The following is a 15,532-nucleotide window of genomic DNA, read 5'->3' as shown; positions in this document are numbered from 1 at the left end:
CTTAGGGTAAGTGATTAATGACATTGGCTGCTAGGAAGGCTGTGGGAGAATACAAAGATAAACTTAGGGTAAGTGATTAATGACATCGCCTGCTAGGAAGGCTGTGGGAGAATACAAAGATAAACTTAGGGTAAGTGATTAATGACATTGGCTGCTAGGAAGACTGTGGGAGAATACAAAGATAAACTTAGGGTAAGTGATTAATGACATTGGCTGCTAGTAAGGCTGTGGGGGAATACAAAGATAAACTTAGGGTAAGTGATTAATGACATTGGCTGCTAGGAAGGCTGTGGGAGAATACAAAGATAAACTTAGGGTAAGTGATTAATGACATTGGCTGCTAGGAAGGCTGTGGGAGAATACAAAGATAAACTTAGGGTAAGTGATTAATGACATTGGCTGCTAGGAAGGCTGTTAGAGAATACAAAGATAAACTTAGGGTAAGTGATTAATGACATTGGCTGCTAGGAAGGCTGTGGGAGAATACAAAGATAAACTTAGGGTAAGTGATTAATGACATTGGCTGCTAGGAAGGCTGTGGGAGAATACAAAGATAAACTTAGGGTAAGTGATTAATGACATTGGCTGCTAGGAAGGCTGTTAGAGAATACAAAGATAAACTTAGGGTAAGTGATTAATGACATTGGCTGCTAGGAAGGCTGTTGGGGAATACAAAAATAAACTTAGGGTAAGTGATTAATGACATTGGCTGCTAGGAAGGCTGTGGGGGAATACAAAGATAAACTTAGGGTAAGTGATAAATGACATTGGCTGCTAGGAAGGCTGTGGGGGAATACAAAGATAAACTTAGGGTAAGTGATTAATGACATTGGCTGCTAGGAAGGCTGTTAGAGAATACAAAGATAAACTTAGGGTAAGTGATTAATGACATCGCCTGCTAGTAAGGCTGTGGGGGAATACAAAGATAAACTTAGGGTAAGTGATAAATGACATTGGCTGCTAGGAAGGCTGTGGGGGAATACAAAGATAAACTTAGGGTAAGTGATTAATGACATTGGCTGCTAGGAAGGCTGTTAGAGAATACAATGATAAACTTAGGGTAAGTGATTAATGACATTGGCTGCTAGGAAGGCTGTTGGAGAATACAAAGATAAACTTAGGGTAAGTGATTAATGACATTGGCTGCTAGGAAGGCTGTGGGAGAATACAAAGATAAACTTAGGGTAAGTGATTAGTGACATTGGTTGCTAGGAAGGCTGTGGGAGAATACAAAGATAAATTTAGGGTAAGTGATTAATGACATTGGCTGCTAGGAAGGCTGTGGGGGAATACAAAGATAAACTTAGGGTAAGTGATTAATGACATTGGCTGCTAGGAAGTCTGTGAGGGAATACAAAGATAAACTTAGGGTAAGTGATTTATGACATTGGCTGCTAGGAAGTCTGTGGGAGAATACAAAAATAAACTTAGGGTAAGTGATTAATGACATTAGCTGCTAGGATGGCTGATGAAAGAATACAAAGCTCAGGATGAATGACATTGGATTCCATGGCTCTGGAGGAAGAGTTCTTGAAAAGTGGCGGTTTCGAAGGTTTTGACCACCAAATTTTGCAAAGAACAGACACAATTTTGGTATTTTGCAATAGAAATGTTAGTGAGTACCAGTAGATTTTTTTCCAAAGACCACCAGCGAAATTTTTTTTTTGAGAATTCCTATGAAGGCTGTGGATTAAATCAAGGTAACTGTGGATGGTTTCCATAGAATTCAAAGATAATCTTAGGGTAAGCACATTGCTGTTTGTGAATGCAAAGGATAATAAGTTATGGGTAAGTTTAAATGGCAACAGATGCAAGGAAGGCTTTGCGAGAATGCACTGAAAAAATTAGGGTTAGTGACAATGGCATTGATTAAGATTTTTTTAAATTAATATAATATTTATTAAATCAAATCATCATATTAAAAATGATTTGTGATGTTTTTTATTTCGTTTGTGATTTTCAGGATGTAGAACAAGATGTGGAACAAACAGAAAAATTAAGAGAAGATATAGTTATAGCTCATAATGAGAATGTGGCATTAAAAAGGATCATGTTAGGAAAGGATTGCTTGGTTGTTCAGAAATCTAAAGCATTAGACTTGGCAAAGGTATACATAATAACCGGAAAAAACTTCTTTACATTATGAAATTTTTCTATAAAACCATACAATATGTTTTGCAGTCATTGATCAGTAGAAAGTTGATTTGCATGGAGGTAAAAAAAGAAATTTCAATTAAACAAATAGAAAAGTTTCTTGAAAAATAAAAAAATAAAGTTTGGTGATGGCCATTTTTGCAAAATAAAGTAAGTGCAATGATATGAGATTTATAGTAAAGGAGAAATCACTAATTGGAATAGTGCACTTAACTATCTTAAAGTCTTAGATCTGTTGAAAGTACAGGTTTTAATCATAAATTTTAATGTTGAAGAGTCAATTGGATACCTGAAAAAAAGAAAAATATTAATTTAGCTTAGTTCCTGATTGGACAATATTTATCAATATTATGATAAATACCCCATGACAGTGTCAATATTGGTTCTGAAATCACCACAATTGGGACCTATTTTAAATATTTTTATGAACTGTACTGTATTTACAGATGAATAAGTGACTGCAGTCATGAGGGAACAGAAATTACATGAGAATTGAACAATTATTTCTTTATGGCAATTGAATAATTAATGTTATGATTTATGATTGGAAACTTTGGAATGTACCATGTAAAAATATTTTTTCATATTTTCAGGATGTCATCTCTACAATGAAAAATTCTAAAGAACATGATAAACTAGATAGGATTGCTGGGCTTCTTAAAAAAATTGGTTCTACTAAACCTAACCTTAAGTAAGTATAATATAGTACTGTGGATTCATAATAATTCATGGGATACCAATTTTCAGGGATTTCGTGGGTATAGGTGAACAAAGAATTGAAATGATCAATGTTGTATCAATTTTCTGTAGGCTTGTATGGAGACTTTGGCAAAAACCATTAAATCAAGTATCCACGAAAATGGTACAATTCTTGCCAGATTTTTATAAAACTTATACTATAGGTTAATATCAGCAATATCTTGGACAAGTTCTACAATGGTGGACTTTTTTTAAAATAGTTATGCCCCTTAGAAATATTAAATTTTTGGAAAATGGCCACATTAGCGCTCTCACTGGTACAATTCTTGCCAGATTTTATAAAACTTATACTATAGGTTAATATCAGCAATATCTCCGACAAGTTCTATAATGGTGGCCGATCGACTTTTTTTAAAAGAGTTATGCCCCTTGGAAATATTAAATTTATGGAAAATGGCCTCGTTAGTGCTCTCATGGGTACAATTCTTGCTAGATTTTTATATAACTTATACTATAGGTTAATATCAGTAATAAAAAAAATTTTGTCCCCCCGCGCACACTTTTTATTATACCCCCGCCATCCGTCAGTCCGTCCGTCCCATGAATATTTTCGTCGCATTTTTCTCAGGAACTACTCGACAAAGATTTCTGAAATTTGGTTTCAGGGTTTAAATAAGTAAGTTACACCGTGTGATGCGTTTTCAGATTCATCACTCATCAACTTCCTGTTTACCGAACATTTGTATTATTTTACACATGATAGCCAAATTGAAAATTTTCGTCACATTTTTCTCAGGAACTACTTGACAAGGATTTTTTTAATTTGGTTTCAGGGTTTATATAAGTAAGTTACACAGTGTGATGCGTTTTCAGATTCATCACTTAACAACTTCCTGTTTATCGAACACTTGTATTATTTTATACATGATAGCCAAGTTGAAAAATTTTGTCACGTTTTTCTCAGGAACTACTTGACAAGGATATCTGAAATTTGGTTTCAGGGTTTATATAAGTAATTACACCGTGTGATGCGTTTTCAGATTCATCACTCAACAACTTCCTGTTTACCGAAATATTTCGGCGGGGGTATCATCAGTGAGCAGTAGCTCACAGTTTTACTTGTTTCTAAATTGTTTTAAAGAACAACAAAAAGAAGTGGTTTTTTTAGTTATTGCCCCTGGATAGATAAAATATGTGCAACGCAGGGGACATTGGAACTCTGTTCTTTTATTTTATCGTGGTTGTACTGACTTTAATATGACAGAGTTATCTTTCTTTCTTTCTTTTGACAGTGATTCTTGGTCAGAAGACACAGAAAGTCAGTTCGGTAGATCTATAGCTGCTGTACATCACAGAAATAAACCACTGTCTTCTCATGTAAGTTATATAAATTGATTTGCTTCTCATGTATATTTGATAAACCACTGTCTTTAGAAAGTTTTACAAACAATTTGTTTCTCTTGTACATTTGATAAAGCACTGTCTTCTCATGTAAGTAAGTATAAACAATTTGCTTCTCATGTACATTTGATAAAGCATTGTCTTCTCATGTTAGTTAATATAAACAATTTGCTCCTCATGTACATTTGATAAAGCACTGTCTTAATTCAGAAAGTTTTACAAACAATTTGCTTCTCATGTTCATTTGATAAAGCACTGTCTTCTCATGTTAGTTAATATAAACAATTTCCTCCTCATGTATATTTGATAAAGCACTGTCTTCTCTTGTAAGTTGTATAAATGATTTGCTTCTTATGTATATTTGATAAACCACTGTCTTCAGAAAGTTTTACAAATAATTTGCTTCTCATGTACATTTGATAAAGCACTGTCTTCTCATGTAAGTTAGTATAAACAATTTGCTTCTCATGTACATTTGATAAACCATGGACTCATGTAAATTAAATATAACTTGCTTTTAATATTTGTTTGTTAAAAAAAAAACTGGCTTTTTTTTGTTACTTTGATTAAACATGAGCTTCTCGTTCAAGATTGATTAAAGAATGGCTTTTCATGTCAATTTGATAAAACACAGACTACTTTCTCTGGTAATGAATTTAGAAAATAAACAACTGGTTTCTTTGGTTAGTTTTGTATTGAAATAAAACATTGGTTTCGTGTGTAAAAATTTAATTTGGAAATAAACAAATGGTTTCTTGACTAAGTCAGATTTCCAAATTAAATTCAAATCTATGTGCAAATTAGGAAGTCAAGGAACAACTGTATAATGAGTCCAATATCAGTACTAACATTAATTAGTTCATTTAGTAATAACTTGTCATTAAATGTAATATTTGAACAAATTTGTACAAATTAAAGAACCATCAAGTTATTGTAAGAAGCCCACACAATGGATTTTCTTAACAGACACTTTTATGATAGCATTTTATTACTTTGAGACAGGGAATTGATAAAAAATTTATCAACTCTGATTTTCTTTTTTTTTTATCTGTCAGTGATTTTATTAGACTAAAAAGAATTAATTTAATACCAAAAATTTGATTTTTTATAGACCAAGGAGATACACATAAATTCAACACCAACCGTTTACGATACAAGGAATTCTGGGACGCCACCATCAAGGAATTCAATATTAGATCAAGTTAATAATGACACAGGAAGCTGTGAAGATTTACGTCCAAAAACCGCTATTGTTCATCCAAACATTAGAAGGACTTCATCATATAAGGAGCCACCAACATATTTACAAAAAACTTCAGGGACTAGATCATCCAGTCAAAATGAACATATACATTTTAGGAAACAGACTCCTCTTTCCCCTAGATCACAAGGAGACAAAAAAATTAGTTCAAAATTTCAACCTTTAGTGGAATATAAAATAAATGTGAAAGAAAATGGACATCAAGATTCAGGATTTGTGGACCGTGGATCTTCACGGTCATCATCTGCATGGGTGCGACATTCTTTTAGTGATACTGTTGATTCTGGGTCTGAATCTGAGGATTTAGATGAAATACCGTTATTTAGATCTAAAATGCCAGGAAAGGAAAAAGATGAAATTTTAAAACAGTATGTCAAGCTTGGAAGTCGTATAGTTATCACTGTACCTCAGAAACCTCCAAAATATGGCAGAAAAATCAGTAAGTCTGAATCAAAATCATTCACAAGCAGCATGTTATACCCTATATTGGGTTATTTTCTTGGTATTTGTTTGTGTCCTAAGATGGGCAGTTAAGGATGTTCGCTACTCTTCTTTTTGACTTTTTTTTTTAGATATTCTGGATTCTCTACTTTTATCTGTGTAGTGCCAATAAAAATTTTGTCAGCTAACCCTTACTTATCTTTTCATAATTTTATAATAAATTGTCTAAAACTCCATTTTTTTAAATCTTATGAAATCCTTGTTATTTTTTCATTGTTTTTGAAAGAAAAAAGTTGCCAATGTTAAATGTATGAAAAATCTAGAGGGAATCATTTCCTGCCAAATTTTCAATTGATTATATCTCAAATCAAGGACACGGACGTATGATTTTTTTCTAATTTTTAAGTTCCTTTATTTATATTCTATCAATTTATAACATTCTATCAATTTATAACAGTCTTTAAAAAAGTTTGTTATTTTGAAACAGAGGAGCAAACATCCTTAAATCTAGGGGCCTCAGTGGCCAAGTGGTCTAAGTAGTTCTACTACTGTAATCACTTAACCAGTCAACACTGAGGTTGTGAGTTCGAACCCTGCTCGTGCGGGTGCACTCGACTCCAATCTTAATTGACTAGGATTGTCAGTTTTCCTATCGAAGGTCAGTGGTTTTCTCTGGGCACTCCGGCTTCCTCCACCAATAAAAACTGGCCGCCAAGAAATAGCCCAAATGTGGCTCTTAAAAGTGGCGTTAAAACACCAACAATCAATCAATCAATCAATCCTTAAATCTACATTGTGTTCATTGTTTGCATTTCATAGCCTTGTACAATGCATTTAAATCAAGATGAAATGTTCACATTTGGTAAATTTTAAGGTAAAATGTCTACTGCAAAAATTTTCCATTAACAGTATTGCAGAAATTATCATTAGATCAAATGCTAAATGGTAGAGGAAATTTTATTGACACTGAGGAAAGGGAGATAATCAATAGTTTTTGCCCCATTAAAATCATCATACTGATGTACAGGAGATAATATATTCTAAAATTCATAATTTTATAGTCCTAATTTGCTTTTCTGGATTAAAATTCTTCAGGAATGCTTAAACAAGCCTATACACCAACAAATTTATTTTATGTAAGTAATTCCAAAATATGTTCTAGACCCAATCTCAAAAAGTGCTGCTTATACAATTGCCTTCAAATGTCTCTCTATCTTAATACTTTAGAAATCACAGATACATGTATACTACATCTTGGTCAGTATACTACATCTTCATCATTTGGTGGATAGATGTCTCATTGGCAATCATACCACATCTCCTTATTTCATACACTAATACATTTAGGAGCTAATTTAAATAAGAAGATGTGGTATGATTGCCAATGAGACAACTCTCCATCCAAGTCACAATGTATTAAAAGCAAACAATTATAGGTCAAAGTACAGCCTTCAACATGGAGCCTTGGCTCACACAGAACAGCAAGCTATAAAGGGCCCCAAAATGACTAGTGTAAAATAATTCAAAAAAAGATTCTAAAAAAGAGAGGGGAATGCCATTTTGAAAAAAATCTAAAAGTTAATAGAAGGTATTGATGTAAAACTTACGAAATTAAATGCAAGAAGGGAGATAAGAATTTATTTTTAATCTTTTTTTCAGCTCCAAAACCAAAGGTGTATACAGGCATTGTAAAATATGTTGGGGTGCTGGATAGACATGATTATTCTAAGAGAGTTTATGTTGGAGTAAGATTGGATGCTCCAGGTATGTCTACAAATGACCATGGTAGAATTGTTTTGATGAAAACGTGTATTTAATTAGGCAGTTTTTGCATGTGATTGTATCTGCAGTGTGCTCTGATAATCCAATCTGAGAAATGAATTTCTAATTATTTTATTTAATTATATGCCTCTTTTTGTTTGTTTTGTGGGTTGAACAAAATTTGACCATTATACACTTTGAATGAATCAAAAAGCAGTTCATACCAAAAATATGTGCAGCGAGGTCAATATTTTTACTACTTTCAGGAAGTACAAAAAAATGAATTGAGTTTTTAAATTCTGTGTCATCAATTCATATGTTGTTAATTCATCCCTGTTCAACTTGTTCCCAGATGTCAAGTGTAAACATCATGAATCTTTTTAAGGTAACAGGTATATAAATAGACAATCTGGCAGATTTTTATGAAATTTTGCAAGCAATTAAAGCATGTGGAACTGCATGTGAATTGTAAAAAAAAATATGTAAGTAACTTTTATACATTTGGATATATAGCATTTAGAATGATCTAGATCTGAAGAAAGAAGTAAAAATGTATAGGATGCACGTAAATATTGAAAAATTGATACGTTATTGCCACTAAAGTTTCTGTTTTGTTGATATGAAAGTTATAGGGGGTCACTGAATTTGTTTTTGCTGTATAAATCATTCAAGTGTCTATAATATGTAAAAACGTTGAAAAATTAGATTTCTAACCACGATGTCACGATTTTTTTTGGCTTATCAGCTCTTTCCACGCCGTACAGATGATTCAACTTTTCATACTAAAAAAACTAAATGTTAATTTTAAGTCAATATTGCTATACTTTTTTACAATATTTACATGTATTCTATAGATTCAATCTACAATTTTCCGGATAAGTTATTTGCTATACCTCAGAAAGTATAAAAGTTATATATAATTTTTGATGTTCTTGTGCAGTTCCTCATGCACTAGTTGTATGCAAAATTTCATAAAATTCCGTGAGATCATCCATTTACGTACCTGTTACCTTCAATACTTAAAATTTAGAAATTTTTGCATGCATTTGTTATTGCAATTTAAAGGAAAGCGAGATATAGGTATGCTGTTTCTGGTGGCGGCGGCCTCAACAATGTATTAGTTTGTGATTAGGTCTAGTTTATGGTGAACCACTAGTGGTAGGTCAATGATATTTGGTATGCAGTTGTATTAGCATTGGCATATCTCATTACCATGAAGATTATTTGGCCCCATCCCCTCAGTCATGGTCTATTGACTTTGAAACTTTCGCATATTTTTCATGTATTATTTTTTTAATAAGGTCAGTTTAAGGGGAACCGTTAGTGGTAGGTCAATGATAATTGGTATGCAGTTGAATAAGCATTAGCACATCTCATTTCCATGGAGAATATTTGGTCCTTACCCTCAGTCGTGGTCTATTGACTTTAAAACTTTTGCTTAATTTACATGTATTAGTTTGTGATTAGGTCACTTTAAGATGAACCATTAATGTTAAGTCAATGATATTTGGTATGCAAATGCCTATAAGTTTCATTTCCATGGAAATTATATAACCCCACCCCCTCATTATGGTTCATTGACTTTGAAACTTTTACATAGTTTACAAGTTAATGTTTGTGTTTAGGTTTGTTTAAAGGGAACGAAAGTCAATGGTATTTGGTATGCAGTTGTATTAGCATTGGCACATCTCATTTCCATGGAGATTGTTTAGCCTTGTACCTTCAGTCATGGTTCATTGAATTGACTTTGAATATTTGCATAACTAACATGTTAAAGTATTGCTATTTTAATTTCAACATTTGCATTATCAAAATAACAAATAGGCGAGACATATCTCTGTGTTAACAGTTTATTTATGTATTTTTTGGAACGGAGGAAATTAACTGTGTATTGAAACATAATCAAAAGGAGATGTGTAGTATCCGTTAATGAGACAGCAATCTTTTAACATGAATAACATGCTTCAAAAACTTAAGCTTGTTAAATAAAATGGACAAACCTGGCTGTCAAACAAAAATAACCTGATAACATCACAGGAAGTTTTGTTTACTTTTATAGAGTTTCATCCTTAAATACACTGATTACAGAAAATTTTGTTTTTGAAATTAACTTGAGGATTTGGGACAGGCAAAAAAGGTTCTGTAAGTTTGTTATTGTTTTATGTATCTTTTGTCTAGATTAAGTTATACCCTGAACTTAATTGTTCATATAATTCTTAATTGCAATGCCTTTTTAACAGCATTATAGTGTACATGTTGCACTTCTTTCAGCTGTGTAACATGTTTTTCTATTTTTTTTAAGTCCATAAAGCTTTTTTTGAAAAAGCTAACATTTTTAATTTAATTTGCCATTGTTTGTAGACTTGCTTTCTTTATGTATTTTAGCTGGTAGCACAGATGGAATGTATAATGGGAAGAGATACATGTATACACCACCAGATCTGGGCAAATTCTTCAAGCTGTGTGATGTCACATCAGTACTGAATGTTCAGGTCAAGTATATTATTTTTTTTTTTATGCCCCCGCCGTACCATAGGGGGCATTAAGGTTTCCCCTTGTCCATCTGTATGTACGTCCTGAAATTGGTTTCCGTTAACTTTAGTTTGCCTTCTCCAAATGTTATGAAACTTATACACAATGTTATTACCGCAAAACTCAGATCAAGTTTGAATTTGGTTGGTGTTTTTTTTTACGGTTCTGGAGTTATGCCCCTTTATAACGTTATATGCAAGCGGGGGCATCATCTGTGTCCCATGGATACATTCTCCATTTTGTCTCGCCTACGACGAAAAGGTGCAGTATTTGAGACATAGTATTACAATCCAGCAGCAGCATCGGTGTAAACTATTTCTTTAAAGCTTTATATTTCAGAAGGTAGAAGACCTAGATGCTTCATACCTCATATGCAGATACTTTATGTTACAAAGTTTCCATCTGTCATTTTTCCATTGTCCTTGACCTCATTTTCATGGTTCAGTGACTGCTTGAAAAAAAATTACAGTTTTTTTGTTAAGTGAAATACTAGCTAATTATGAGTTATTGGATAACTATATTTGGTATATGGGTTCCTTGCAACATCTACAGGTCAGTCAGATAGGGTTCACCTGACCTCAACCTTATTCCATGGATCAGTGATCAAGGTTGAAATTACGTGTCAAGTCTGTATCTCAGATACTATAAGTAATATGTCAACTACATTTGGTGTACATGTCCGACTGACAGGTTTCATCTGACTTTGACCATAATTTCATGTTTCATTGGACAATATTTAGTTTTGTGGTTTGGTCTATTTCTTAGATACTATAAGCAATAGGGCCACTATATTTGGTGTATAGAATGATTGTCAGGTGTACATGTCCGTCTGGCAGGTTTCATCTGACCTTGACCTCATTTTCATGTTTCATTGGGCAATTTTCTAGGATTGTCAGATTTCCTACTGAAGGTCGTGGTTCTCTCTCCTCTAATAAAAATTGACCGTTGCAAAATAGTGAATTGTAAACTATTTATCTAAAAATTGCAAGCAATAGTTTCACTTTAGGCCCAAGTGAATCCACTCCAGATTTTAAGATTTGACAGAATTCTAAACTAAGGCATATAACCATAACATAGGAGATTTGTATACGACTTTCAGAAACTAAAAAATCCAATTTTTATCATCTACCTCAAACATTTGACATGTCGAATTAAACAAATTTATTACGACTTGAATACATAATCTTCCAATGGGTGTTTTTATTTCTGGAAAAAAATTTGACATTACAAAGCAAATATCTTTACGTCACAGTGTTGTATATCACATTTTCCCAAAAATGACAACTGGGGCAGTTCATTCCTAGAATTTAAATTGGAATCTCTTGTATTTAATGATTAGAATAGAGAATGGAAATGGGGAATGTGTCAAAAAGACAACAACCTGAACAAAGAGCAGAAAACAGCACAAGGCCACCAATGGGTCTTCAACCCATCGAGAAAATCCCACACCTGGAGGCGGGCTTCAACTGGCCCCTACACATTAATGTATACTAGCTCAGCAAAATGGATGCCACACTAAACTCTGAAACATTCAAATGATCCAAAAAAATTTTAAATACACAAGACGAACAAAGGCTAGAGGTTCCTGACTTGGAAACGGTGCAAAATGCAACAGGGTTTAACATATTAGTTTCCCTTTCCTTATCTATGTGATCTGTCATCATTTTTTAAAACAATGATATATTTTTTATTTTAACAGAAAGGACATTATGTTATGATTGATGCCTTACTATCCAAGCATTTACGATCCTCGTCTCCAGGACGACCACAGAGTACTTCGACAGGACGACCACAGAATACCTCAACAAGCTGATAACAGACATTCATGTTAAAAACATACTGACAACAAATGTACAAGAAGAAATTTCTAGCCAGATCTTTACCCCTTTTCTACTTAAAACCTGCCTTGTGAACCATTTTCACTTTTCATACAATCAGTTATAATTGACACAATTTGTCAAGCTTGGTCAAATTTTATATTTCTAATATACTTTCTGGCAAGAAATTAATGAAAGAGCCACGTCTACGTTGTAAATTGCCCATAGAAGGTAAAAAGTATCTTGTATGACCTTAGAAATTGTTAATTATTATTATCATCATTAAGTTTAAGAGACCTGTGAAGGTTAACTCAATGTTGAAAAATACATTTTTTGTAGATAATGCATTTATAGGAAACCAAGAACGATCATTTATTGTGAAAATTTCAATCACTGCGTTCTATGTCTAGCATAAAGTGTACAGATATAAATTTAATCATGGCTGTTGCATTTATAGATGTAATCATTTTTCTCAGAAAGGCACATATATATTGTTTCAATGTTCAGTTTGAAAGTGAACTTGAAACAGAATTTATATTAATTTTTGTTTACTAGTAAATGTATGGTCTATTGGTCAAATTATTGTCCTTAGAGGGCTGTAGACTTGCATTGCAATCCTCAACAGTTATCTGAAGTAAATCATAAGGTTTCAATATGACATCTCAGAGAAATGTTTAATCATCTTTTAGATAATAAAGTATGTACCATAAAATGCAGTCAGATTACTGTACTAATGTTCATGTGATTAGGGGCTGGTTTTTACAGAAAAATATATAATGTTATATGTAATATTTGCTGATCTTAGGTTGACCTCGACATCTTTCTGACCAACTTATCATAATGTAGTTCTAGTCGAAATAAAACTGTGATACAGTAGGTTAGATAGGTTCTTCTTAATCATGTATTTATTATTTAATTTATTGTTATGTTGAGTCAGTTGAAATTTGTCTTCCCTTGAAGTTTTATAAGGGAGATAAAAAGTCAAGCTAAAAAAAAATTAATTATCTCCTCTTGACACATATATAATTAAAGTATTATTCTGTTTCCATTTCTTTGTCAGACATATGGAATCCTAATGTGTGTTCCACTTTTCTCAGGAATTAGAAATTGTTTTTGTTCGATACAATACATTATGTGGCTATTGTGAAATTGTGAAATTGTTTTATTTTCAAAAGATGAACCATTTTGTGATGTCATTGAATTTGTGCTGAAAAATTTGCTAATCAAAATTTTAAAATTACTTATGGTGATTATGAAATTCCTGTATGAAGGTGAATAAATATTTATAATTAAACAAAAACAAAAATGCATTTCTCACTCTTGCTAATTGCCAGCTGGATACAAAAATTCATAGAAATAAGCACTTTCCAAGACATAGTGGGACACACAAAGGGATTTGTTTTATGTTTTACACAGTTTAAATATCAATTTGTTTTGTCTGACTTTATGTATCTCTGTAGTCTTTTAATATACCTTCTACAAATAGTGCTTTATATGTCTTTTGCTACATGTAACTCATGATTCATTGTATACCAATGAATGATTCATTGTATACCAATGAATGATTCATTGTAATCCAATGAATCATGAAGGTGTGTAGGTTAAAAAGCCAAAAGTTACACACTAGCTGAGTAAACAACAAGACTGAATTTCTCTAGCATTCATTCAAACCAAGTCATTTTATAAAGGCATTTCAACTAAGATTAAGTTTTGATCAGCTGGAAAAGTTACTGTCTCAAACCTGGTTGATTTTGTGAATGTTGATTATCTCCCTTCCTTATGTTTAATTTTGAATCATTGAATCAGTAGTAAATCTGAAAATATAATCAAAAATAGCAAATTTATAACATTTTTACCTATAAAATGATCATCCGTAGCCGGTAATATTTTTTTATAACAAGTAACACACAAAGCATTCCTTTTATTTAATTCCCTTAAGAATGTACATAACATTTAACTTGTTTAGCTAATTGATTGAATGTTGTAATAACAAGATTCGAATATGGTATGCTCATGCAGAACAACAACATGTCAATCTCGTTACTTTCGTATGAATATAATATGCTTTGTGTTAGAGACTAATGTGGTTGACTTTTTTAACATACCAGCTCAAAAGGTAACTGTCAACAAGTCTCAGGACGTGTCACCTTTGCAAGATTTTCTTTCCCTCCTAGGCAACCATTTTTTTAAATTAACTTTTAAATGCTGCTTGCTTAAGCTGAGCAGAGACAGCTATTACGAGACCACTCACTGATTTTAACATCAGAATATTTAGAGCAGAAGAGCATTTGAAAAAAAACACTCAATTCCAAGCAGACAAGTTATATAATTGTGGCTCCAACATAGTCAAATCTGACCTGTGACATAAGTTTTTGCTGGTGACCATGTGATCCAACATCTTATTTAAAAGGACCTGTGACCTTTAACACAGATTTATTGTTCAACTTAAACCTGTCAAATTTGTTAAAAAGTGACCTGATGAACTGAGGCAATTTTTAAAAGTGACCTAAGGAGGTACCCTAAAGGAGCCCCATAACTATGGATGAGCTCTTATTTAATTAGAAGGATCATATGTTTGATTCTTAATTTTTCAAGATTTGACTATGTATTTTCCATTTAATTTCATGTCTAGCAATATTCTTTATATAAAATCAAATCAAGGATGTAATGTCATAGCACTAAGTTATATTTTCACCGTATTATTGTAATATTTTAATTCAACTGAACTTAGACATAGCTATTTGAAAATGTATTAATACATGTATTTCTACTTGATTTTTTATTTTATTTTTGTATACAAGATTTCAGCATGTACATTTTATATTGAATCGTTAAAAGACATTGTGAATATCAAAAGAAAGAATTTTAATGTTGCAAAAGTTTGTAACTTAAATTTTGGTTTGATTCATGATGTAGTCAGAACCTTGAATGATGCATTTTTTCAAGTCATAAAAACATTACTTTAATTTCTCAAGATTTAGACTAGAAATTAATTTAAACAGTTAAAGTTATTTATAATCTGACCCATTTACATGTCTATATTATTCATGGCTACATGTATGTTATTTGTTCTGTAACTGTTATAGTTTTTGTTGCATCAACCAATGACCTTGAGCATTGTAATAAATTTGACACAATAAAAAATGTCTTCCCTAAACTAACTTGTTTTAGAATTGTTAATCTTTAGTATTATAAAAATATGGAGATGTTGTATCATTGCTGATGAGACAACTATCCAACAGAGACCAACATATGCTTATATTTAAAAAAAATTACGAGCACGAAATTAAATTATTGTGTCTTTTTCTTCTCATCACATTAACTACACAAATTTATCTCTTTAAATTTAAGACACAACTACACAGATATCTTTTTTATGCTCACCTGGTCTTAAAGGCAACGTGAGCTATCATGATTGTCATCAGTTGATATTTGTTGTCGTCTTTTTACTTTTCCCCTTGGTCAT

The 15,532-nt window shown here is 32.3% G+C and overlaps 1 protein-coding gene across 2 annotated transcripts in view; it reads left to right on the top strand.

Moving 5' to 3' along the window:
• LOC127702297 (uncharacterized) overlaps positions 1-15,223 on the top strand; it is a 49,379-nt gene extending 34,156 nt beyond the window's left edge. For both annotated transcript variants that reach the window (XM_052206435.1, XM_052206434.1), the window contains exons 8-14: positions 1,964-2,107; positions 2,748-2,845; positions 4,146-4,230; positions 5,366-5,954; positions 7,616-7,720; positions 10,103-10,209; positions 11,949-15,223. In XM_052206435.1, the coding sequence (XP_052062395.1) occupies positions 1,964-2,107; positions 2,748-2,845; positions 4,146-4,230; positions 5,366-5,954; positions 7,616-7,720; positions 10,103-10,209; positions 11,949-12,062 (1,242 nt within the window). In that variant the 3' untranslated portion in view covers positions 12,063-15,223. The remainder of the gene's footprint in view (positions 1-1,963; positions 2,108-2,747; positions 2,846-4,145; positions 4,231-5,365; positions 5,955-7,615; positions 7,721-10,102; positions 10,210-11,948) is intronic.
• The last annotated feature ends 309 nt before the right edge of the window (positions 15,224-15,532 follow it).

Source organism: Mytilus californianus, unplaced genomic scaffold, assembly GCF_021869535.1.
Source record: "Mytilus californianus isolate M0D057914Y unplaced genomic scaffold, xbMytCali1.0.p SCAF_5, whole genome shotgun sequence".
NCBI classification, from domain to species: Eukaryota; Metazoa; Mollusca; class Bivalvia; order Mytilida; family Mytilidae; genus Mytilus; species Mytilus californianus.
This window is presented reverse-complemented; position numbering and strand designations above follow the sequence as displayed.